The sequence below is a fragment of the Gopherus evgoodei genome, chromosome 8 (genome assembly GCF_007399415.2).
Source record: "Gopherus evgoodei ecotype Sinaloan lineage chromosome 8, rGopEvg1_v1.p, whole genome shotgun sequence".
Classification (NCBI taxonomy): Eukaryota; Metazoa; Chordata; order Testudines; family Testudinidae; genus Gopherus; species Gopherus evgoodei.
This window is the reverse complement of record NC_044329.1, coordinates 67,828,825-67,854,267: the sequence shown is the minus strand read 5'-3', so window position 1 is coordinate 67,854,267 and position 25,443 is coordinate 67,828,825. Positions and strand designations below refer to the sequence as shown.

General features: G+C 41.3%; 1 protein-coding gene across 3 annotated transcripts in view; it reads left to right on the top strand.

The window, feature by feature from the left end:
- Positions 1-24,820, top strand: part of DENND1B (DENN domain containing 1B) — a 275,660-nt gene extending 250,840 nt beyond the window's left edge. For 2 of the 3 annotated variants that reach the window (XM_030572009.1, XM_030572008.1), the window contains 3 exons: positions 8,961-9,049; positions 13,814-14,030; positions 16,351-24,820. In XM_030572009.1, the coding sequence (XP_030427869.1) occupies positions 8,961-9,049; positions 13,814-14,030; positions 16,351-16,908 (864 nt within the window). In that variant the 3' untranslated portion in view covers positions 16,909-24,820. The remainder of the gene's footprint in view (positions 1-8,960; positions 9,050-13,813; positions 14,031-16,350) is intronic. The other variant, XM_030572010.1, reaches the window with a different exon arrangement.
- Positions 24,821-25,443: the final 623 nt, after the last annotated feature.

The following is a 25,443-nucleotide window of genomic DNA, read 5'->3' as shown; positions in this document are numbered from 1 at the left end:
CAAAGCAACCCAAGTGTTCTGGCCATTTAAGCTGGGTTTACAGCTGTTTTATATCATCAGAGCAGCGCAAAACAGCCAGATTGTACATCCCAGATTCCCCAACCTCCTGACCTCTGCATCCCCAAATTTCATCTTCCTCTCCGTGTTTCTCTACACATATACCAGTTTCACTGTCCTGTTGCCTGCATTCCCTGGCACACACACATCCTTCTCTCTATTTAATTCCTTGCTCTACTTGAGTAGTTTACCTTTAAGGGAAGGATATCCTCACAGAGAACTCGTTTAGCATGAGCCTCTGTTAACTATAACAGTAATCATCCCTGGAAATGGAACCTATGTTCTCATGTTTTTCAGGAGGTATGTTAATATCTGGGCTACAGGTCTCAGCTTACTAGTGTTTTAATTCTGACTGATTTCAAGAAAGGTCTGTTAGACCTTTACATCTGCTTTAAATTAATTCTCTGTAGGTCCATCCTCCTTCAGCCTTCTGAACTATTCATAGCCCCATTAAAAGTAGCTAAATTGATTCTCATCATTATGCCCCAAAACTTCTTTATTCCCTTCCTTCACAGATCCCTAAATACCAGCAAGTAGTTTTCAAATTTCTCGTGGTGCATGGAACCACATTCAAACTTTGAGAGACCTATCCCTGAAATTATAAGTAAGGTTCTCTTAAGGTAGCATTTCAGTTGCTGTCAAGATATCCCACAGAGAGGGGGGAATTAAATTCACTGATTATTTCTCCTTCGGTAGTTTGCGTCTTTCAAAACCAGACAGTTCACTGACTTTCCCACTGAGTTTGTTCTGGGGATTAATTCAGAGTTGTATGTTAACTAACCTGTTGGTTTATTTAGGTTGTGTCCTTATCTGTATTTGCTGCAGCAGAGAGTGTCTTTCCCTGCAGTTTTGAAGTCATTTTCTATCTTGCACTCATAGTTTTAGAAGTTTCCTGTTTGTGATGGTTATAACAAGTGGCAAAAGGTACCAAAACTACAGTGTTTTGGCAGATTAAAGACTATATCCTTTTAATTTATGTCCGGGGCAAACAGCCAAATGCCGTTTTGTATGAGGCCAGTGTGGACTATTCCAGATTCTCAGAGCAGAAGTACATGATACTGAAATTTGAAGTGGCCATTTGTTCATCTCCTCCCAACTGTGTGTGCTGTTTCCAGTTGGATCAGTCCTTGCCTACTGAAATGTATTAGCTATTAAGTGCTCTGAGCACAATTGTCAAGTAAACATAACTGCCGTGGCTCACTTCTTATGACATCGTTTGTCTGTAAATGTGGTTGCTTGGTATAATGAGGAAGAGGAACACTGAACGAGGGAAAATGTACTCAACTGTAATCCCATTTGTCATAGTCCTCTCTTTTCCTCCCATTTCCTGCATCATTCTAGTCTGCCCTTGAGGAGTGTAACTAAAAATATTTTCCCTATGATCTCATTGTCCTTCACTATAGCCTGGAAGTATCTAACTGGAAAGGAGTGGATGGATTAGTGCTTACATAGTACCCTGAACTAACTGATTTTTTGCCTCCTTGCTTCTGTCTGTAATTCTTGTTGCTGGATAAGATGGGAGAAGGAGGGGACTGTGAGAAATAGAATTTCTGATGACTGAGTTTTCCTTATCTAGCTTTCTCATATTAAATGAGTAACTTTCATATCTTAAACCAGAAGGAAACTTTACTTCACATACTTTATTTTAAACACAGTTGAAAACTTTAAATGTTAATATATTGAATAGTCAGTAAAAGTGAAACTATATTTGAGCTGCCATTTTTCAAAGGCTTATTTCTTTCTCACATTGAGGACAATTAATGGCAGTAGCCTTATCAAACTTCCTGTGTTTGTACTGATTAAAAAGGGTTCATTATCTGAAAGTTATGATCATAGACTCATAGACTCATAGACTAATAGGTCAGAAGGGACCAATCTGATCATCTAGTCTGACCTCCTGCACAAGGCAGGCCACAGAACCCCACCCATCCAATTTTATAACAACCCCTATCCCAGGATCGAGTTATTGAAATCTTCAAAACTGGTTTGAAGACCTCAAGCTGCAGAGAAACCACCAGCAAGCGACCCGTGCCCCATGCTGCAGGGGAAGGCGAAAAACCTCCAGGGCCCCTGCCAATCCGCCCTGGAGGAAAATTCCTTCCCGACCCCAAATATGACGATCAGCTAAACCCTGAGCATGTGGGCAAGACTCACCAGCCAGCACCCAAGAAGGAATTCTCTGCAGTAACTCAGTTCCCATTCCATCCAACATCTCCCCGCAGATCATTGAGCAGACCTATCTGGTGGTAATCCAAGATCAATTGCCCAAATTGACAATCCTATCATAACATCCCCTCCATATACTTATCGAGCTTTGTCTTAAAGCCAGGAAAGTCTTTTGCCCCGACTACTTCCCTCGGAAGGCTGTTCCAGAACTTCACTCCCCTAATGGTTAGAAACCTTCGTCTAATTTCAAGTCTAAACTTCCTAATATCCAGTTTATACCCATTCGTCCTCGTGCCTACATTAGTACTAAACTTAAATAATTCCTCTCCCTCCCTAACGTTAACCCCCCTGATATATTTATATAGAGCAAGCATATCCCCCCGCAGCCTTCTTTTGGCCAGGCTAAACAAGCCAAGCTCTTTGAGTCTCCTTTCATAAGGCAGTTTTTCCATTCCTCGGATCATCCTTGTAGCCCGTCTCTGAACCTGTTCCAGTTTGAATTCATCCTTCTTGAACATGGGACACCAGAACTGCACACAGTATTCCAGATGGGGTCTCACCAACGCCTTGTATAACGGTACTAACACCTCCTTATCCTTGCAGGAAATACCCCGCCTGATGCATCCCAAAATCGCATTTGCTTTTTTAACAGCCGTATCACATTGGCGACTCATAGTCATCCTGCTATCAACCAGCACCCCAAGGTCCTTCTCCTCCTCCGTCGCTTCCAACTGGTGCGCCCCCATCGTATATCCAAAATTCTTATTATTAGTTCCTAAATGCATAACCTTGCACTTTTCACTATTGTATTTCATCCTGTTCCTATTACTCCAGTTAACAAGGTGGTTAAGATCTTCCTGAATAGTATCCCTGTCCTTCTCCGTGTTAGCAATACCCCCCAGCTTTGTGTCATCTGCAAACTTTATTAGCACATTCCCGCTCTTTGTGCCAAGGTCCGTAATAAAAAGGTTAAATAAGATCGGTCCCAAAACCGATCCTTGAGGGACTCCACTAGTGACCTCCTTCCAGCCTGACAATTCACCTTTCAATACGACCCTCTGGAGTCTCCCCTTTAACCAGTTCCTTATCCAACTAACAACTTTCATATTCATTCCCATCTTTTGCAATTTGACTAACAGTTCCCCGTGCGGAACCGTGTCGAACGCCTTACTGAAATCTAGGTAAATTATATCTACCGCATTTCCTTTATCTAAGTAATCCGTCACCTTCTCAAAGAAGGAGATCAGATTGGTTTGGCACGATCTACCTTTAGTAAATCCGTGTTGCAATTCGTCCCAATTACCATTGACCTCTATGTCCTTGACTACTTTCTCCCTTAAAATTTTTTCCAAGACCTTGCATACTACAGACGTCAAGCTAACAGGCCTATAATTACCCGGATCACTTTTATTCCCTTTCTTAAAAATAGGAACTACATTAGCAATCCTCCAATCATACGGCACAACCCCCGAGTTTACCGATTGCTTAAAAATTTTCGCTAACGGGCTCGCAATTTCACGCGCCAGTTCCTTTAATATCCTCGGATGGAGATTGTCCGGGCCCTCCGACTTCGTCCCATCGAGCTGTTCAAGTACGGCCTCTACCTCAGTTGCGGTAATATCCACTTCCATATCCACATTCCCATTTATCATCCCTCCATCATCCCAAGGTTCACTAGTCTTATTAAAAACTGAAGCAAAGTACTTGTTTAGATGTTGGGCCATGCCTAGGTTATCCTTGATCTCCATTCCATCCTCAGTGTATAGCGGGCCCACTTCTTCTTTCTTTGTTTTCTTCTTATTTATGTGGCTGTAGAACCTTTTACTATTGGTTTTGATTCCCTTTGCAAGGTCCAGTTCAATGCGGCTTTTAGCCTTCCTCACTTTATCCCTACACGTTCTGACCTCGCCAAGGTAGCTTTCCTTGCTGATCCTGCCTTTCTTCCACTCCCTGTAAGCTGTCTGCTTTTGTCTAATCCCCTCTCTGAGTTGTTTGCTCATCCAGTTTGGCTTACGACTCCTGCCCATGGTTTTTTTCCCCTTTCTCGGGATGCAGGCTTCCGACAGTCTCCGCAGCTGCGACTTAAAGTAATTCCAGGCCTCCTCCGCATTCAAATCCACTAATTCCTCCGTCCAATCCACTTCCCTAACTAATTTCCTTAACTCTTTAAAATTAGCCCTCGAGAAGTCAAAAACCCTAATCCCAGATCTACATTTGTTTATCCTTCCATCTAGTTTGAACTGAATCAGCTCATGATCACTCGAACCAAGGTTGTCCCCTACCACCATTTCTTCTACGAGGTCCTCACTGCTCACCAACACCAAATCTAAAATGGCATCTCCTCTCCTGAAAGTTGCAGTATTAAATAAAAAACCTGACATTTCAAAGATTGGCTTACATGCCCAACCAAAAATGTAACAAATTAACTTTTAAATCCTTTAGTATTTATGTATTTCTCCTACATTTTTGAGATTTTGGGGCCATCATAGCAAGTTTATGAAACCACTGTCATGTGAGAGAACTTTTTTTCTTTTGTAACTTTCCTCATTTTATTTGGTTCTGTCCATGTTTATAATTGCTGCTATAATCTTCGCATTATTCACAGTTGCCAGCATCCACCTCAGTCCTCTGGACAGCAAACGTTGTAAAGATAGAGGTTTTCCAAAAAAGCAAAGACCAGAGAAGACAGAGTTGTGAAAATTATGGCTAAGCAGTCATAACCTTATTAAAATAACATACATTAATGATGAAAGGAAACATATCTTGACAGTAGGGAAGAAGCAACAGCATCACAGATGGGTCACCAGCGCATCAATTCCAGTGCTCCATAGAGGCTCCAGGATAGGTGAATGGCCCATGCTGTAGTGCCATCAGCAGGCACCATGATGCCGTCTGGTGGTTGGAGATGGGTCTCTGTACTCATCCTCGCACTGGCTACAATTGCTCCTTTCCCATAGCTTCTGTACAGACCAGTTAAGCTTCATGGATGGTTCAGTGAAGTGGCTTATGAAGGCCACCAACTGATCATTTCTTAAATTGTTTCTTTGTGGAACTTACACTGTATTTCACAGAGAGGAAGGAAAAGATGACATAGTTAATAATCTGTGTGAGCCAGTAGAGATGGGGATATCTGTCAGAGAAACCTTCACTTTACTCTAAGTAAGATAAGAAAAATGTAAACTGCATGAAACATGTGTATGTGTATATATAGATATAAATTTTATGAAGATTTTGTTATTAAATTTGTTATAAACAGTACCAACTGAAAGAAGCCATATGAGTTTAATAATTGTAGGAAGTTTTACTTACTTTATAAAGCAAATTATGACAACAGTTTATTAAGTCTTTATAAAGTTTTGGTGCAGCAAGAAAGGAGGGTTACGATCTTGTTTTTTTTCTGGTAATGAATTTAAGAGGTCTGTTTATTAGAACTCTGATCAGGAAGGAAACAAAGGTCTATCCCTTTTTTTATGAAATGGTATAAAAAGTGTGCACACTTCAAAATGCAGAAAAGACAGAAATTAAAAGCTTAAATAACTCCAAACAGCAGGGTTCATCAGTAATGGAAGGTTTTCTTAAATGACTTTGACAGCTTTTGCAGGTGCACATACTATGTCACTTCATCTAGTGGAGCTTTGAAAAAGATTTATGGCTCTCCATTTAGAATTTATTAAGAGGATTTTTTTCTTTTTTGCAAAGCAGTCTGGACATACTCCTCCCTCCTAGTCATTTTTATTGCAACTCTGAGAGAAAAGTCATCTATTGAAAAACATATGTTGTATTTTGGTCTCAGTGGCTATTTCATGGTGCCTTAAATGATTGTGAATATGCTTGTTTAGTCCTGAAAATGTGCCTATGGTATATTTCTTTCTTTTAAGATTTTTAATCAAGATTTTAAATATTTTTATGTACATCTCATTTTATTTATGTTAGCATTCATCAACTGGATGTAAAAAAAAAAAATTCCTCCTATAATACCACACCCATAAAAATTCAAAAGTCCATCTCCAAAGAGAGAGTGAAAGTCAAGGGGAAAGGCAGAAATGTCTCTCTTATTTTTATTTACTTCATCAGCATATGTTGTGTCATACTCTGCCTTTGTATATTATGCTGTTGCTGCTGGTATCCACTAATGTGCAGAGTAATGGCAAACAGTAATACTTTCAGAAGACCTCTCAAAAGAGCCCAAGCAAGGGTAACTGTTAAGCCCTGTGGCATATGCCAGTTCTAATCAGCTTTCCAAAGACACACCTTTCCCTTTTTTTTTTTTAACCTGGCACATTCACTCTTTGAAACTATTTTTACTGTTTGTTTCTAGGTGCCAGTCAGTGTAATCCCATGGGATTTTATTCTGTTGATAGAATTAATGCTTCCATATAAAAAGCCTGTTGCAGTTGCTTTTTTTATTTGTATTTTTGATAAGCATTTTTAAAAAATGGAATGAATTTTTCATTTTGGAATAGCCCTTCTTCTCTTGAAGACATCTTATTTCATCATTGAGATGATTTATGGTTGCAACAACTAAATCTGATGTGTCTGCAGAACCGGGCTCTCCACTTGCAGGACTGAGGCCTTCATTTGTATTAAATGAGAAATTTATCTGGAATTGACACATCAGTGGGAATCTCTATTGAGAATTAGTTCATTCACAATACTATGGAATCAAAGTATTTTAATGGCCCCAACACAGATAAATGTTTAGACAACTGAGTGTCACTGCTGCTAGCCATAAAGAGGATATGTTTCAAAAGATACTTTCAGTAGCATTCATCACTGACGAGTCAGCTGTCCACTGTTTCATTAGATATCAACTATAGAGTGTTCTGTTCCACACTCAAATATTGGTTCCATTGTAAAGTTTAGTCTGGGTTCTTTGCCTGATTTCACCTTTAAAAATAGAAAGGTCAGTAATAAGTAATATCTTCTCAGAAAAGGTATTAGAAATAGAAAAAGGTACAGAGAGGGCAATAAAAATTATTAGAGGTATGGAACACTAAGACTGTTCAGCTTGGAAAAGAGATGACAGGGGTGGGATATCATAGAGGTGTATAAAATCATGAATGGTGTGGGAAAAGTGAATAGGGAAGTGTTTTTTACCCCTTCACATAACACAAAAACCAGGAGTCACCCGATTAAGTTAATAGGCAGCAGGCTTAAAACAAACAAAAGGAAGTAATTCACACAACACACAGTCAGTCTGTGGAACACATTGCCAGGGGGTGCTGTGAAGGCCAAGTCTATAACTAGGTTAAAAAAAAAATTAGATAAGTTCATGGAGGTTAGGTCCCTCGGTGGCTGTTAGCCGAGATGGTCAGGGATGCAATCCCATGCTATTTGTTTTCCCTAGCCTCTGACTGCCAGAGACTGGGACTGAACAACAGGAGATGGATCTCTTGATGATTGCCCTGTTCTGTTCATTCCCTTTGAAGCATCTGGCATTGGCCACTTTTGGGAGACAAAATAGTAGGCTAGAAGATGGACCCAGTATGGTCAGACCCAGTATGGCCATTCTTATGTTCTTATCAACTGGTAAATCATTAAGGCCATATGTTTCCTCTCTGTGGTAAAGCAGTGCAGAAAAGACTAAGATCCATGAAAAAAGTACTACAAAATTTAGCTGCATAAATTAAAACATTTCTTGTCATTCAGTCTTGAAGAAAAACATATTTGTGGTAACCTGCAATGTATATACCCAGAGACACTCATGGAGAAGAAAAAGTATTGTAGACACTGTCTTGGTGTTTATGTAGAACAATGCTCTAGTTCATTGTGGCAGCATCTGTACTAGGTGGCATAGAGAAGCTTCAGTGAGCTTTTCCAAGCAGTTTGAGATAAAGCCACACTTTCTCAACATCAGGGACTCATTGTAAGCTTAGACATTCACTGAACCATCTGCCATAATGATGTACAGATTTCTGGCAGTAGCACTTCTCTATAGTAGTGTATGGTTGGTTTGTTTGGTTTTTTTAAGTTAGCTAACATAAGTACTTCGACTTTGCACACATTTCACAATCGTCATTTTTCTGTTATGTGAAGATCTTTTCTGTGGCTCTTCTGCATATGTTAATTGTCACATAAGTGTTAAAGATGCATAGAATTTTGAGGCAGGTTTCTGCCCTTTGCATTGTGCAAGCCACCAAAATTTCTGTCCCAGACCTTTTATTAAGGTAATTGAGACATTTGTTCAAGTACAGTAAAACACTTCAACAGAATTCTGCATACTACATGATAAAGAAGATACGTAAAGAGCCTCATGCTTCATTTAATATTCACTATTCCAGAAATGACTTAATTTCTCATATACAGTTAGCCACTTGTACTTGTGTGAAGTTCTAAAGTTTATGTCTGGAGACACTGAACCACAGTTATTTGTCTAAGATACTTGCAAGAAAAAGTACCCTGTGCTCTTCAGCGCAGCTTCTTCATCTTCAACTTATTCAATTGGTGTTAAGGGTTTACATGAATTATTAGGCTATCTATGTCCATAAAGAAAAATGTACTGCATTGTTTACTCTTTTATTGGTGATGTTTGAGTTCTTTTGGTCCTCCTTTGAGAATCCCTAAAGGGCCTCCCTTATCAGTACATAATACATAACGCTCCCCATCAAAGGCTCAATTCTTCTAGGGCCTCTACTCTCATTGAAATAAATGAGTAGAGGGTGGTCAGACTCCAAATGAACAGTGATCAAAAGGCAAGAAACTAAAGAAAGCTCACAATGTTAACTTTTCCTCTCCAGACACGTTTCAACCAACATCTTCCCAATGTCAGCAATCATGATTCTGCCCTGGATGACGATGATGATGATGAAATGGACAGAACAAGCAAGTAAGCAACCTCTGTGTGTGAGAGAGACAGAGAGAGATTATATGTATGTCAGTGTGTCCCACAAATGGATTTTTAAACCAGTTGAGTGCACATGAGTGAATATTTTGCCAGTGTGACTCCTGACCCAAAAATTGCTACATGTCCTAGGGTCTAATATGCAGGGGCGGCTCTAGGCATCAGCTAAACAAGCAGGTGCCTAGGGCGGCAAAATATATGGGGCAGCAGCTCATAATACAGAGGCCCCAGCTCATACCAGAAGTGGCGTCCTGGCTGGATCCTTACCGCCCCAGGCGGCGGTAACCAGCTGTTGTTCTGCCGCCGAGTGCGACAGGGCAGGGAGCCGGCTAAGTGGGGAACCTGTCCCCGCTGCTCTCCCGCAGGCAGCTGCCACCCCCGACCCCTCAGACAGGAGCCGGCAGCGCGGTCCTGCCCGGCTGCAGAGGACAGGCTGCTCCTCCTCCGCATGTCCCCGCTGCTGCAAGCCGAGGAGCAGTCCATCCTCTGCAGTCGGGGCAGGGCCGCGCTACTGGCTCCCGCCTGGGAGGGTGGGGGGTGGCCGCTGACCACAGGAGAGCGGCACAAACAAGCTGAGGACTGGCCCGTCCTCTGCAGCCGGGGCAGGGCCATGCTACCGGCTCCCGCCGCTCTTCCGCGGTCAGCGGCCACCCCCACCCCCAGGCGGAGCCAGTAGCTCGGCCCTGCCCCAGCTGCAGAGGACGGGCCACTCCTCCTCAGTTTGTCCCTGCCGCTGCAAGCCGAGGTGCAACCCGTCCTCTGCAGCCGGGGCAGGGCCGTGCTACCAGCTCCGCCTGGGAGTGGGGTAGGGGGGGTTGGCTGCTGACCGCAGAAGAGCGGTAGGAGCCGGTAGCAAGGCCCTACCCCGGCTGCAGAGGACAGGCCGCTCCTCCTCAGCTTGTCCCTGCCACTCTCCCGTGGTCAGTGGCCACCCCACGCCCCCCAGGTGGGAGCTGGTAGCGCATCCCTGCTCCGGCTGTAGAGGACAGGGGGAACATGGTGCCCGGGTGTGCTGCTCCTACTCCCTGCCTCTGCATCCTCCTCCTCCCATCTGCTCGGCTTCCTGCCAGGGGACGGGAGAGGGGAGCAGAGTGGCAGCACAGGCTAAGCCCAGCTCGTGCCAGGGCCAAGGCGAAGACAAAGGATGAGCGGGGCTGGGATACAGCAGCAGCCCCAACCCCTGGCCCTGGGAGCGGTGGTGTTGGGAGGTGAATCCACCTTGGGCCAGATCTGCAGCAAGGTAGGAGTTGGGCCAGGTGGGAGGGTTTTGTTCAAATTAAACGTTAAAATTACACTAGTAGGAAAGGTTTCAAAGTAGTAGCCATGTTAGTCTGTATCCGCAAAAAGAACAGGAGTCCTTGTGGCACCTTAGAGACTTACAAATTTATTTCAGCATAAGCTTTCATGGGCTACAGCTCATCTGATGAAGTGGGCTGTAGCCCACGAAAGCTTATGCTGAAATAACGCTGTTAGTCTCTAAGGTGCCACAAGTACTCCTGTTCTTTTTATTAGTAGGAATTTTTTTTATTTCACTAACTACAAATTCTCTGTTTTCATTTTTTAAAAAAATTTGAAATAGTCAAATCAAAACTGCAAAGTTCAAACGTGTAAAAGCCAAAAAAAAAAAAAAAAAAAGCCAGGCAGGGGGACAGCCAAAATTTTTTTTGCTTGGGGCAGCAAAAAGCTACAGCCGGCCCTGTTACTATGGAAATAAAATCCTACTTTTAGTAGCAGAGAAACAGGGGCAACATATTATTACTATTATTTATTTGTATTATTATAGCACCAAGGAGCCCTAGTCGTGGACTAGGACCCCTTTGTGCTTGGCACTGTACACTCAACAAAAGGATGGTCCCTCTCCCAACAAGCTCATATCTACATTCAAGACAAGAGACAACAGACTGATACAAACAAATAGATGAGGTAGTGCCAGGAAACAAGGAGACAATATTGGTCAGCATGAAAATCAGTGATCTTAGCACACAAGCAGCCTAACCATTGTCAAGTCTTTTGAAGGCATCACAGCAATGGAGAGCTTTTAGGAGGGTTTTGAAGGAGAATAATAGATAGTTTTGTGGATTTTTCTACCCAAATGTAAGCCATATGGGGAATAAACATTCTCATAAGCAGACTAGGGAAGTGTGGTCTTCATGAAATTACTATACGGGGTGTTCACAACTGGTTGAAAGATTGTACTCAAAGTTTCAGGGGGTAGCCATGTTAGTCTGTATCCATAAAAACAACAAGGAGTCTGGTGGCACCTTAAAGACTAACAGATTTATTTGGGCATAAGCTTTCGTGAGTAAAAAACCTCACTTCTTCAGATGCATGAAAGCTTGTGTGGGTAAAAGCCCCACATTATGTGCATCTGAAAAAGTGGGTTTTTCACACCTGGAAGCTTATGCCCAAATAAATCTGGTAGTCTTTAAGGTGCCATCAGACTCCTTGTTGTTCTCAGAGTGTAGTTATCAGTGGTTCACTGTCAAACAGGCGACATATATCTGACGGGGTCCCACAGGAGTCTGTAGTGGATCCAGTACTATTCAATATTTTCATCAGTGACTTGGATAATGGAGTGGAGAGTATTCTTACAACACCAAGCTGGGAGGGTTTGCAACCACTTTGGCAGACAGAATTAGAATTCAAAAGAACCTGGATAAATTGGAGAATTTACTGAATTTCATCTTATTGAGTTCAGATCAAGACAACTGCAAAGTACTATGCAAAGGAAGGCAAAATCAAAGCACAACTACAAAATTGAGAATAATTGGCTAGGCTATAGCACTGCTGAAAAGGATCTGTGAAAATTATAGTGGATCATAAATTGAATGAGTCAGCAATGTGATGCTGTTGCAAAAAAGGCTAATATTATTCTGGGGTGTATTAACAGAAGTGTTGTATGTAAGACCTCAGAGGTAATTGTTCTGCTCTAGTTTCCACTGGTGAGGCCCCAGGAGCTGAAGTACTGTGTCCAATTGTGGCACCACACTTTAAGAAAGACAAATTGGACAGAGTCAAGAAGAGAGTAACAAAAATGATAAAAAGTTAGAAAACCTGATCTATGAGGAAAGGTTAAAAAAACTGGGTATGTTTAGTCTTGAAAAAAGGAGATGGGACCTGATAAGTGTCTCCAGATATGTTAAGCACTGTTATAAAGAGGATGATGATTGATTGTTCTCCATGTCCACTGACATAGGACAAGAAGTAATTGGCTTAATCTGCAGCAAGGGAAATGTAGGTTATATAATTAGAAAGTTTTTCCTCATATAAGGACGATTAAGCACTGGAACAGGCTTCCACAGGAGGTCGTGGAATCCCATTACTGGAAGTTTTTAAGAACAGGTTAGACAAACACCTGTTTCTATGTTTATGAAGGGCTTTTTCCGAGCAGGAGGAACAGCATGAGAGAAAGCATAAAGGTATTTGTTTGGAAAAATGATGAGTGGGTAATTAAGGCTGGCATCATGGGCTAATCGGAGACTTGAGTCAACATCTCAATAGTGAATGAAAGATGATAAATAGTATGGGGATATATCATGAAGGGTCATGGAAGTGAAGTCAAGCAGCATATGTGAGGGCACTGAAACTTGTGCCTAAGGGGTCAGTTGGGACATCGACCTGGAAGTTGAAGTCACTGAGGATGAATTTGGTAGCTTGTGAGGAGAGGAGAGAGAGTCAGGAGGCAAAATCAGAGAGGCAGGCTGATGATGAGGAGTTGGGTGGATGATAGATGAGAGCAGCAAAGGGAGTTGGGGAGAGGACCATGCAGTGCTGTCCAGAAGGGAAAGAGGAGGGTGAAGGGCTTGGAACTGGCAGGAACAGGAGAGGAGAATCTCAACACCTCTACCATGATCCAAAGCAGGGAGTCTGTGAGAAGGAGAGGCCTCCATAAGAGAAGGGAGCTGCAAAGGCAGTGTTAAATGAAGGGATCCAGATCCCTGTGAGAGCCAGGGGCTGGAGATAGCCAGATACGAAGAAGTTGTGATCTTTTTAGAGATGGAGTGAGCATTCCAGAGATTGTAAGAGAAGGGGAGAAACAAAGGAGTGGGGAAAAAGGGGAATGAGTGTAGAAATGGTGGTAGCGATGAGTGTGGAAGGTGGAGAGGGAGGGAGGGCTAGGACTAGGGTAGATGTGGGACCTAAATTAAGAGGAATGCAGATGTGGGACCTATATTTATGTGGGTGGGAGTCGCTGACTTTCATTCTCTTCTTCCAGCCACTTGGCTACAGTTGTTGAATCCTGCTGTAGTTTTTAACTAGAATGGTCATGAGCATTGAGACTGGAGTTACAGTTGTTGTTACTTTGATGAATAGAAAAAGTATCTACATGCTGCCAGTAGCGGCATGATTTTTCTCCTTGTTTATCAGTGGTGTCTATGTTATCATTTTCCAGTCAAATGCTGTTAATATGTAGAACATATTCTAAAAGGCTGTTTGTTTGTACTCTGTGAACATTATTTTCATAATGATACGCATAAAATAAATCCATCACTACTTAATGCTTACTTTACAAGACCTAGCCTCCTCTTTTATTCCTTGGGCATGTAGATACCTACTCCCTGCTTGCACCTACATCTGTCTGCATGTTCTTATTTGTAGGTGAAATTGTCAGAACAAATGCCTGGTTAAGTCCACTTTCAAATTCAAATGGCCTCTGAATAAACTATCCTTATTTACTTACAGAAGTTGCCATTCTGATGTCATAAAATATTTTACGTTTTTAGCTGATGGCAAGTTTATTGTTTTTAGGTTATCGTCTGAAGACAGCGAGGAAGCTTCCACTTATTTTTATGATAGTGACGATTCTGGTGAAACAGGAGTAAAGTCTTATCACACAGGCGAAATGGACTTGCTGGGAGAGATTTTGGACACGCTGAGCACACACAGTTCAGATCAAGGAAAACTCTCAGGAGCAAAGAGCCTCGATTTCTTTAGATCAATGGATGATATTGATTATAAGGCTATGGTTAGTCATCTTTTTCATGTGTAAAGCAACCTCATTAATTTAGAATAGAAGCTGGTGGAAGCTGCAGGTATGGCCAGTTTATACAAGAATGGTTCATATGGTCACAACTGTGCCTTGTGCTGCTCCAAAAAACAGAAGCATGTTTTTCTAACAAACTCATGCTGATAGCCACAGTATGAATGCACATCAGCTGAAGATTTGGGTATACTCCTACCAACTTATTGATGGTGTGCCATTAGAAGTGGTAACCACCTCTAATGGCTAGTTAGGAATCCTACCCTGCTGCTGCACAGGCTTCTTATGTTCTCTCTCTCTATCCCCTGGGCAGGAATTGGTCTCATTTATAGTTCTACAGACTGTTAATATTAATTTGGTCTCCTCTTTTGAAAGTAGGTGTAAGTATGTCACTCTGGGGAAGTTTCCCAGCTTGTTTAAATCATTGGATCCAAGTAGTCATTGCTTTAGAAACCATTTCATTTTCAGTGTAGCAGTTTAAGGCTCCATCCTGCAAATGGGTCTGCCCACTCGAGGCCTCTAATTCAGTTCACAATCCCATTGGACCCAGGGCACAGATTCTTTTTCAAGAGCAGAGATTCTGCTTGAATCTTCAAAATCTTCATCAAATCAGCTCCCTGGTGTTGGTGGCCACTGTCAAAATACTTTTGTATCTGTAAGTTCCAACTCCTGTGTTTAGTACTTAAGATTTGCTGTTGTCAAAAGCACTCCCATATTAGCAATCCTTTGCTGGATCAATTAACTCTGATGCTAATCCATATCAACACTGATGTTATAAGCACCACACAAGGATTGCATTAATAAAATGTCCATTTTGTTTGTGAACTAAAAGATGTGTAACTGATTACCGAAACGAAGAACAGAAATCCCAGTGACTATGAGTGAGACAAGATGGGTGAGGTGATATCTTTTATTGGACCAGTTTCTGCTGGTGAAAGAGACAAGCTTTTGAGCTTACTCAGAGCTCTTCTTCAGATCCGAGATATGTACTCAGACTGTCACAGCTAAATACAAGGTAGAAGTAGATATACCCCAGGAAAATCTGCTTCTGTACGGGGGAGGACGGGGAACCTCTGACTGCACACCTCTAGTTGTCACCTACCATTCCACACTGGAACCCACATGAGGTGTCGTTAAACAATTACAACCCAGGGGGACCACATCCTGAATGAAAGCTTTCCCAAACCCCCTCTTCTGGCCTTCAAACAACCCCCCAGCATCATTATCAGAAGCAAACTCCCCAGAGATCAGACATACCAATTCCAAGCAGCATCAGACCCTGCCAGAACAGATGCAAAACCTGTAGACATCTCTCTGTTGCTACAATGAGCAATGTCCCCCACAACACATCTTTCAAGATCTGTGGGTACTACACATGCCCATCACGACATGTAGTGTACCTCATCCAATGCGCTAAATGGCTCAATAACAACAGTGAGGTGAAAACAGACAGTCCCTGCGCTCTCGAGGGCACTCACACAGAAAAGTAATAAAGACAAAAACACCCTATCACCTAGGGGCAAACCCTTTTCACAAAGTGATCACTCTATATCTGACCTGTCAGTCCTCATCCTCAAAGGAAACCTGCACAGCACTTTCAAAAGATGAGCCCAGGATCTTAAAGTCATAACTGTGCTAGACACTAAAAATCATGGTCTTATAAAAACATTGGATTTATGGCTTATTACAACAATCTGTAACCCACTAACCCCCCTTTTTTTGTCCTGTGACTGGAGACGAGTTAACTCTCCACTTCACCTTGAAAGGTCTTGCAGTGTGTTTTAGCTACTTACGCTAAACAACCTGTCCCACCTTGCACTTAGCAGTGACCTTGGGAATATCTTTTCCAAACTTGGAGAAGAACTCCGTGGAGCTTGAGAGCTTGTCTCTTTCACCAACAGAAATTGGTCCAATACAAGATATTACTTCAGCCACTTGTCTCTCTAGTATCCTGGGACCAACACTGCCAACAGTGGCCATGGGTCTGAATCTCAATTTCTTATCTCACAATGCAAAACCACCACTGCAGTTGACACAAGCTATACCTTGGTTTACTGCACAGCTGTGTGGTCAAGGTTGAATGGGCAATTGAAACTGAACTCCTTTGTCATTCCTAGAGGTGATCTTTAAACATTGGGATGAGGCAATGTCAAAAAGCTTGCATTGCCGTTTCCCTGCTATGCCGTTCTGTATCTAGGGAAATCCAGGGGACGTATATCCTTTCATGAACACAGGATTTTTCTTTCAGTGATGTGAGTGCAAGGGTTCTTCTTGTGATATTAACAATACATGTTCTTTGTTTCAGAACAAGTCTAGTGCACCTAGTGAGAGCAACCTCGCTCTGCTCTGTAGTGGTACTAATGATCCAGTGGAGTGGAATCTTGGTCAGGATGATAGTGTTCTCCATGGGAAACAGCTCCCTCCATCGCCAAGGAAGCAAGTTGATTTTAGTGACCAGATGGAATCTGTCTCTGTGCTGCAGGAGGAAAATAGTGACAAAATCCTTAGTGCTGACCATGTGGATTTCCCTAAAGATTTTGTAAAGTCATCTTCTCCAACACGATCAGTTGTACAACTCGCTTCTCTGGAATTTTCCCAAGCAGATGACTCCTTCCATAGGAAGATAAAACCGAATGAAACACTAAGCAATATCTCAGAGGATCAGCTCCCAGTGAACCTCTGTCAACATCCATCCATTCTAATTCCTTGGCAAAAAGAAGGGGATGAAGGAAAGGAAACCCTAGAAGAAAGCGGGCTTCTTCGTGAAGTTGTGTCATTATGTAAAATGACCTCTGCTTTCCACCACAGTTTAAACATTTCAGAGGATCATTACTCCAGTAATAGCAGTGGAAATAAAGCATAAGGGAACTTTGAGAAGAGAAACTACTTCCATGAGAGGTTAGAGAGAGATTACTCAGGAGTCCACGTAATACATGATAACCAAAAGATCACAAAGGAATAATTACTTTTACATTTTAAAATACTTCTGTTTGTTTAGTACATGGATTTAGACATCTGCTTATATGTTTCTCAGTTAATTCATTGGCTGCGTTTAAGTCCACAAGATGGAACTAAATATACTAATGCACTCTTAAATCAGGTACTAGTTTGTATGTATGTGAAATATACAACTGGTGCATGGTGCTTACTAATGTTCCTTTGTGCATATATCCAGATACCGAAGGTACTGTATTAACCCTGTTGGGCATGAAATGAACAAAACAGTTTAAATTTTCCAGAAAATTACAAATATCGATGTTTGTAATGATTTAATTGCCTTAATCATTTGGGAAAAGGTTTAAATATCTTACAAGATGACTTGCAAACATTCAGAAGAGCAATAATGATTTTCCGTGGCAGGTATCTGCTTGAGCAAAGGGGAAAAAGACCTTTTCTAAACTAAAAGATCTCTTGTCAATAATAGGGACCTTGTTATAAACAGAAACTGTGGCCATGTCTTCCAGACCTTGAAAAGATGGTGCATTCTTTTCTCTTATGAAGTGCTGAATTATAATGTGAAGTTACTTAACTTCTGTTTACAACTAAGGCACTTTAAAGACATATTATCCAGTGTCTCAATGTAGATGTTTTCATCTATGAATTTTCAGAAAGGAAAGTGTAAGTGAAATTGATAGATTTTATTGCTGTTTTTTAAATTTCTACAATTTAATAATTCTGTACTAAAATTAATTTGTGCCACTGCTGACCATGACCATTTGATTTTTACAAGCCCCCTTTAAAAGAAACATTAAATTATTGCTTTTCTTCTTAGGAGTTTTGTTTAGTTGAGCTGTGCAGTATTTTAAAGAGCAGTGAATGAAGATTACTTATAACACTAGACATCAAATTGGTTCAGCTATTAAGAATGCAAATTACAAGGAAGGGAATTAAATGGATGCTGCATGTACTGTATTTAGGCATGAATGTTTATCCCCCTTCGAGCATGTAGCATTCCTAAAGGATATTTCTACATTTAAAATTCAAATAGTAGATTCCTCCCTGAGTGGAGCACATCTCTTCATTGTCCTTGTCCACCCGTCTTTGTCCCCTGCCCTCTGTGGATCAGAATGAGTACTTTCTGGGGTGAACTTTCTGGGGTACTTTCTGGGGTACTTTCTAGGCCTAAAATGGCAACTTTGAATACTGTCTATTGGCGTGTGTAACACAAAGCAAGGAGTAACAGGATTTGGCATTGCGAGGAATGCTCTCCCACTCTTCCTCACCAACAGCAGGAATCTTCTTCTGTGGCAAGGACGGCTTAGTGGTATCTTCAGCACAGACCAGGGAGAGCAAGTTGAAGAAGTTAGGGGTTAGGGGCAGATTGGGCTGCAGTACTTTGGTAGTGGATCACTGCACAGGTTAACACCAGTTGTCATGTTTGGGTTTACAAAGAAAGTTTCCTCTTGGCTAATGCAATTTGGCTTTTCTTTTCCTGTTTTATCACCATGAGCATCAGGCAATTGGTTATGTCAGGTGGCTCAAGGGAATTGGTGTGTGATCCCTTTGGGGAGGTTGCGGGGCGGTGGCTGTTTGATGCTCTGCCCATGAGATCTAGTGTCTAATACTATCTTGTCATTTCACATGACTTTGTTGGCAACATCCCTGGCATTGTAAAAGAAGGTCTTGTATCCCAAACTACAGACTCTGGATGGGAGAAAAGGAGCAGGGAGGCAGATTTTAGCAACACCACTGGTGAGGATGGGCCGCATGACTGGGTAATGGTATGAGGCCCCTCCACCAAAGTGCCCCGTTTTACGTACAAAGGAAAAGGTCAGGACTCACAATTCATAATATAATGTCCTTGGGTGATTAGAACATGAAAGTTTTTATAGATGTGTTCAGTGTATATTTCTAAAGAGGACCTCAGCAGCTTATTGGTGCTGAGGATGATTGTACGATTTGCATCTTGATCTGTCTTAGGGTTTTCTGTAGTACATATCACCATAGTCCCTGAGATGGTGGGAGTCTTTATTTGTGTTATCCCAAAAAGTGGCACTTGGCAAAGCTGTGTTTGAGTTACCGAGGACCAAAATCATTAACCCATAAACTATTAAACATTTTAGCTGGGTTTTCAGATATCAAGAAATAGGAAGTGTCAGGTCTGAACAGTGTTTAAATGGGGGAGCTCGAAGGAAAACACAGGATGTTGCAGGAGGTGGTACAGGGAATCGGGAAGTGGCATTTGTATTTGATGGTCCTGAATCAGTACCCAAGTGGGTTATGCAGTGCTGTTAGGGGCATTTAGGATAAGACAGGAAAAAGAAAAGTCCTACCAATCTCTTAGCACTTCTCGTTTGATTGCTACTCTGATAACACTAGAAAAATGAAATGTTCAGTTGCATTCTTATTTGTGTAACTGCATTTTGCTAACCTTAATTCCCAGATTCAACTGAGTACAGTATTCTTTTCCTATTGTGTGGTGTTCCTGTGTACAGTCCCACCCTTGAGAAGGCAGCTTTCCTTTATAGGTTTAACAGGGTTGCCACTCTCTGGTAGTGTGCCTTCTTGCATATAGGTCAGAGAAAGTCGCTCTTGCTGCATTGGGTGCCCCCTTGCCACTCATTGCTTGCTCTGCAATAGCCCTTCTTCAAATAACTTGCCCCTCTGGCTAGGTTACCATTTAGTCCACCCCTCCTGGTGGGCTTACAAAGTCCAACAGGACAACTGCCCAGATGCCACTGCCAGACACATTCAGCCCTCCTCGGGCTCTGTGCCACTATACCAGTGGCAGGCAGGGGAATGCGGAGCCACCTGTTATATCAGGTTCCAGCTTAGCGACCTTATAATGAGCAATCCAGGTCCTCATTCCCATTCCCTGGCACTGTTTCCCCAGTCTCCTTCCTACCAAGCCTCCGTATCTTCTCTTTCCTGGTTCTCAGTTTACTACTGGAGCCTACTGTACTCCCCATGGCTACTTCACCCCTCCTAGCCTCTTGCCAGACTCCTTACACCAGGAAAGGATCCCAGAGCTTACTCTCGCCTTGGAATTCCTCCTAGCTCCAGGAGGCCTCCCTCCTCCCAGGGGAGCAACTGCAGATTCCTTTACCTGCAAGCTGCCTGCTGCTTTCAGCCTCTTGGTTTTTTAGTGCTGGTCCAGTCCTCCCCCAAGCTGGGCTTCCCTCTCAATTAACCCTGACCCTCCTCTCAGGTGATGTCAGGTGACCTAATTAGTGCCTCAGGCCCTTATTCACCCTATCAGGGCTGGTGTGGGGTGCACACCATATCACAATAAATGAAGTGAATTCTTGGGTAGGGCTAGGAGGAATCAGAATGAGATATTGTGAAAAGACATTAGGAATCTACTGGGATAATAGGCACTATGTACATTTGTAAGATGTTATATTAAATGCTTTTATATCTTAGAGACTTTTCAGTTTCTGTCTTGGAGGAAAAAATAAGGTTATCAGAAATTCCAATCATGTTTACTTTTAAATCTATAAAAGCATCTTTCAGGAATGCAGCATGAGATTTAAGGATGGGGTTTTCAAAAACATCTAATGGACCATCTTTCACTGACTTTTGATAGGAGTTGGGCACCTGACTCCCTTAGGCACTTCACTGGAGGATAATTTGTAGGCCATACCAGGTTGCTAATGTCCCTTTAATGATTATTAGGAGTAAAGCACTGAAAAAAATGATTTGGGATTTGTACAACATTGATGCCTTGAGAGGTTATTGTTTTATAAGTAATATTCACATCTCTGATAAGTGAAATTGAAGAAGTAGAAAGTTAATAGATGACTCTTAAAATTCAAATTTTGAATTATTTTTTATTGCAATAGCCGTGAATGTGTTAGGGTTGCCACACTAATGTCAAATCCTTCCCATATCGCTGATATGATTCGTAGAATGTTTACAGTATTTTGACTATTGTGTCTTCCTTCTTTTTGAACCTACATACCTTAACATATAGCCTCGTTGTCTATGTCTGATTAATTTAAATTTAGCCACATTTTTAGATTCTTTACCACTTGACATCAAATGTCTTTTTGAAATGCTAATATTGGTGCCTTATTTAAACATACAAAATTACCAGGCATCTTCCATGTTAACAACAAAAAACCAGTTAACCGTGCCAAATTTATCAAATAGAGTAGCAACTCTGCTATATCCAGCCAACACAGCTCTACTCTGTTCTTAGTGCAGTATCAGTCTGTCTGTAGGCCACGTCTACAATATTTTGATTATCACAGAGAGTCCCATGATAAGAAAAATTGTCCATGTCAAGGATTTTACAAGTTTTCAACTATTCTCATCTGTGTGAATTCTCCTAATGCCTTCTAAAGCATCAGCGTTAATCTCCATCTACTGGTGAGAGCTGAACTCAGTTCAGTGAAAAAGCTGCTCAGGACTCCAGTAGAGGCACCTGTTTTTTAGCTGAATCAGTATCTTTATGAGCATCCCATTTTCCCCCCATGAGGGAAATAAGAGACTTTTTTGATTTAACATTGCACTCTCTTATCCATACTTAGGGACAAAGTCCTGACCTAGTCAGTTACACTGGGACTTGGATTTCAGGTCTTCAGTTCAATGAGCAGAGGGTTCATCCCTCAGAACCTGTGGATCTTATTGGGTATTCTGGAGTCCTGGGCCTTGTCTCATTCCAACTGTTTTGCAGTGTGACTCCAATGAAGCCTTTTCATCAGATCCCACACAGGGGGGAAGCATGATCTGTGGCCCCCATTATAGCCTTCTCATCTCTCCATGTGTAGATCCCCAATACGGTGAAAATCCTTTGCAGAAGTCCAGGGGTGGACAGAACCATGGATGCCAATCCCTGCCCTCCCTGTATGCATACAGAAAGAGATCTGTACAGGAGATGACTGAGGACAGTCTGTCAGTCACCGTGCCATGTATTGGGGTATTGTCACTTCAAAAATAGGCTTCTTTTGAAGGAAGAGTGGAGTTCGAGAAGCTGAGAAATAATTGTCCTGACTGAAACCTTCACAGTCACGTAGCATTTCTGAGAGTGATATTGCTGATTGGCTAAAGGTGGGATTTTCACAAAGTCTCAGCATTAGCTAGACTCTGCTTTCAGGGAAGTCAGTGGGCATTTTAACATTGACTTCAGTGGGAGCAGACTTAGACAAACACTGAGCAACTTTGAAATCCTGCCTAACTGTTAAATTTTTTAGATTTCAAAATTTGGGTTTGTATGTCTTTCAGGCTGTAGAATGAGTTTTTCCTAACCCCGTGTTATTGTTAATTATATATTTCTAGGCAAAGAAATTTTAAACCAGTTAAATAGCCTCTAATTTTCCATCCACAATTAATTGTGGGTTCAGTTCTACAGAACAATCAGTTGTGCAACCCTCAAATCATATTGGTAAATGTCTATAATCTGTTTTATGTGCATGTAATTGATTGAGGGAACAAAACTTCATGCAGGGAAACTAGATTCTAGGTTGAGATCCTTTTGAAAATGTGACCCTTTGTGTAATAAAACTTACATTAGTAGCCCATTCAGGAGCAAAGAGCCTCCACAACTGCTGATCCATGGAAGCTTTGCCCTCCATCCTCCCTGTCAATACTGTTGCAAGGATTGTGGCTGTTCCGAGGGGTTTACATAGGGGTTTCTGTCTTAGCAGATGCTTATTGTCACATAGGGCACCATGGGCTGACTGCCCAAAAGGAATTAGGTGGCTAAGTCTCTAGTTTTGGGATCACTGCTATGCCCAAAATTCCCACTGAAACCCTGAAGGCACCTAAACCCACTGGACTCCCTAGAAGCCCACATTTCTGCCTCTGAGCACACACAGTGCTTCCTCCCCTTGGGCAACTGGACACCTATTTCCTGTGTAAGCCCCAGAATGATGCACAAACCAGGAGAAAACAAGCTTTCAGTGTTGACCTTGCCTGAGGGGTATAATCCAGTAGGCATGCTCAAGGGCTGCCCACTGAATCAGGCCCCCATAGATGAGTTTATACAGAACAGTCAGAGGAAGCAGAGGAAAAGGACCTCTCTTGTATCTTTTAGCACAGTGGTTAGGGTACTGCCCAGGGAGGTGGGAGAAGGGGTTTGAACAGGGATCTGCCACCTGTCAGGTGAACGCTTTAATCATGTGCCTGTGGGATTTCAGCGGGCCTGGGGGTTTCAACCAGAATAATTTGGTGAAGTTATGCAAATTTATTAAACGTTTTGGTGTCGCTGAATCTGCATTTTTCACCAAAACAAGTTTAGGTTGAAAACTTTTGCCCAGCTGTAGTTGAGATGAAAAGTTCAAAGTATGAACTATAGCCCAGGTTTTACTATAGTGAAATGTGCTCAACAGAAGCTAGTTTGTATATTACTTAGGTCACTTTTAAAAGGATTCACATTTAAAATCCACTAACAGTATTAGCCCTGGAACAATAGAAGTGGAATTCAAGTAAATTGACATTTGATTCTGATTGTTTGTTTAAAATGCTGTTATGTTTCTGTTAAAGTAAGGGAGCTACTTGGATGTGGAGAGACACGTATTGACTTTCAAAAAATTACTGGATTTTGTGCAATATTTTTCCTTTTCTTTTTTTTGAAGTAATTTAGTTCCAGCAAATATGCACATCTGCTTTTCAAGCAGATCCTTGAGATCATATTTTTGGAACTGTATAAAATTACATGTAGCATTTTAATATGGTTGTATGATAAAAATATAACAGTATGTTGTCACCTGGCAAATATGCATCTCCAAATGTGACTGGAAATGATTGTGTTTTGTACTATAGTAATAGACATGGTTTCAGCAGTGATTAATAAACAAGTCAGCAAAAGTAATAATGTCTGTCTTCTACTCACAGTATGTTACAAGAACATAGTGGGAGTAATTTCTGTTTAGACATTTAGAACTTCTGATGCTTAGTTTATCACTTGATTTTTTTTAACAAGTTAAGCATCTATTCTCAATTTAATCAATACAATCAATGCTAGATAATACTTTATGGTGGTTACTGTATGTATATCCAGATTCTAGTTTGTGACAGCCTTATTTGTGATAAATCATTGCTTAAATCAATTGTTGCCAGTACCTTTTAATTTTTTGTAAATTAAATTATATATTGATGTACATTTTGCTTTAACCTTCAAACTTCTGTCGAGAACTGGTTTAAATTAATTTACTTGAATGGGGTGATAAAGCACTGTGGAATAGTTAGTTTTGGATGCAACACACAAACAAGCATATATTGTGTTAATTCACCATTATGGTAGGAGAAGATAAGTAAAAATGTTTCATTTGTTCAAGGAAATAACTGTTTCTTTAGATCTGTGTCTGAAAGAGAGAAGGAAAAAGCATCAGCATTGAACAGAGAGTAATAACCTATCTTGACATTATTCCTAACTTTTTTCAGAGCTTTTTTTAGCCATCTTCGGAAAAAGTCTTTCTAAAGCTCTTATGGGCCAGTAGGGACATCTTTAATTACTTACAGGAAAGTCATGAAGTACAGGATGTTTTGAGATGCAATGCTTTTATTGATCCTTTTAATAATCACAGAGGTATTTAAATAAATTGTTAACACTGTGGTCTAGCATGTTTATAAATAGGATCAGCCACTGGCTTTTATTAAAACTGCCACCAAATTTAGGACTTTACTCTGTATTGTCGCACATTTTAGCCTACAGTATGAAGTCATCTCCAGAATTACAGACCAGACCTTAAGACTACTACCAGTAGCACACTGTGTATGTACAATAAATTGTGTTTTTTCCAAGTTATAATGTCAGTGCAAAGTTTTTGGTGAACTCCACATTACCATGAAGTGCCCCACATTGTGTTATAAAATAAAATTTACCAAAATCAGAGCCAGTGTAGTGTGCAGGTTTTTGTTGGATGTAGTGATATGATTTATATATCTCATGCAAAAGGATGTGAGATTGTCATTTTCCATCAGAAGTGTAGTTTAAAACAATATGGTGATGTTATGCTACGAGCTTTTCACAACCCATTTTAGCGAAGCTAATCAAGTGTTTATTATTAATAACTAGCATTTATATAATGCATCTTCAAAGTGTATAAATATTAACTATCACAATGTCCTGTGAAACAGGCAGCTGATATGCACATTATCCCCAAGCTAGACTCAGAAATGTTAAGTGATTTGATCAAGCCTACACAGGGAGAGCCAGCAGCGAAGCAGGCATTACAACTCAATAGTTCGTCCTAGCCCCATGTTCAGACCACTACATTATACAGCCCCCTCAAATATTAGAAAACCAGAAAATGTTCGGTTTCGGTTCTGTCAGACATCCCTTAAAATACATCAGTGTTACAACAAAAAGCAAACCACAACCTTAAAGAAATCCCAGGAAATACACAGTGACGGGAGCACTACCCAGATAAACTGAACTCTGCCTGCTTTGGGATGCAGACACGATAACTTTTTAGGTAATGATTCTTGGGAAATAAGCTGGGCTTTTCTAGGG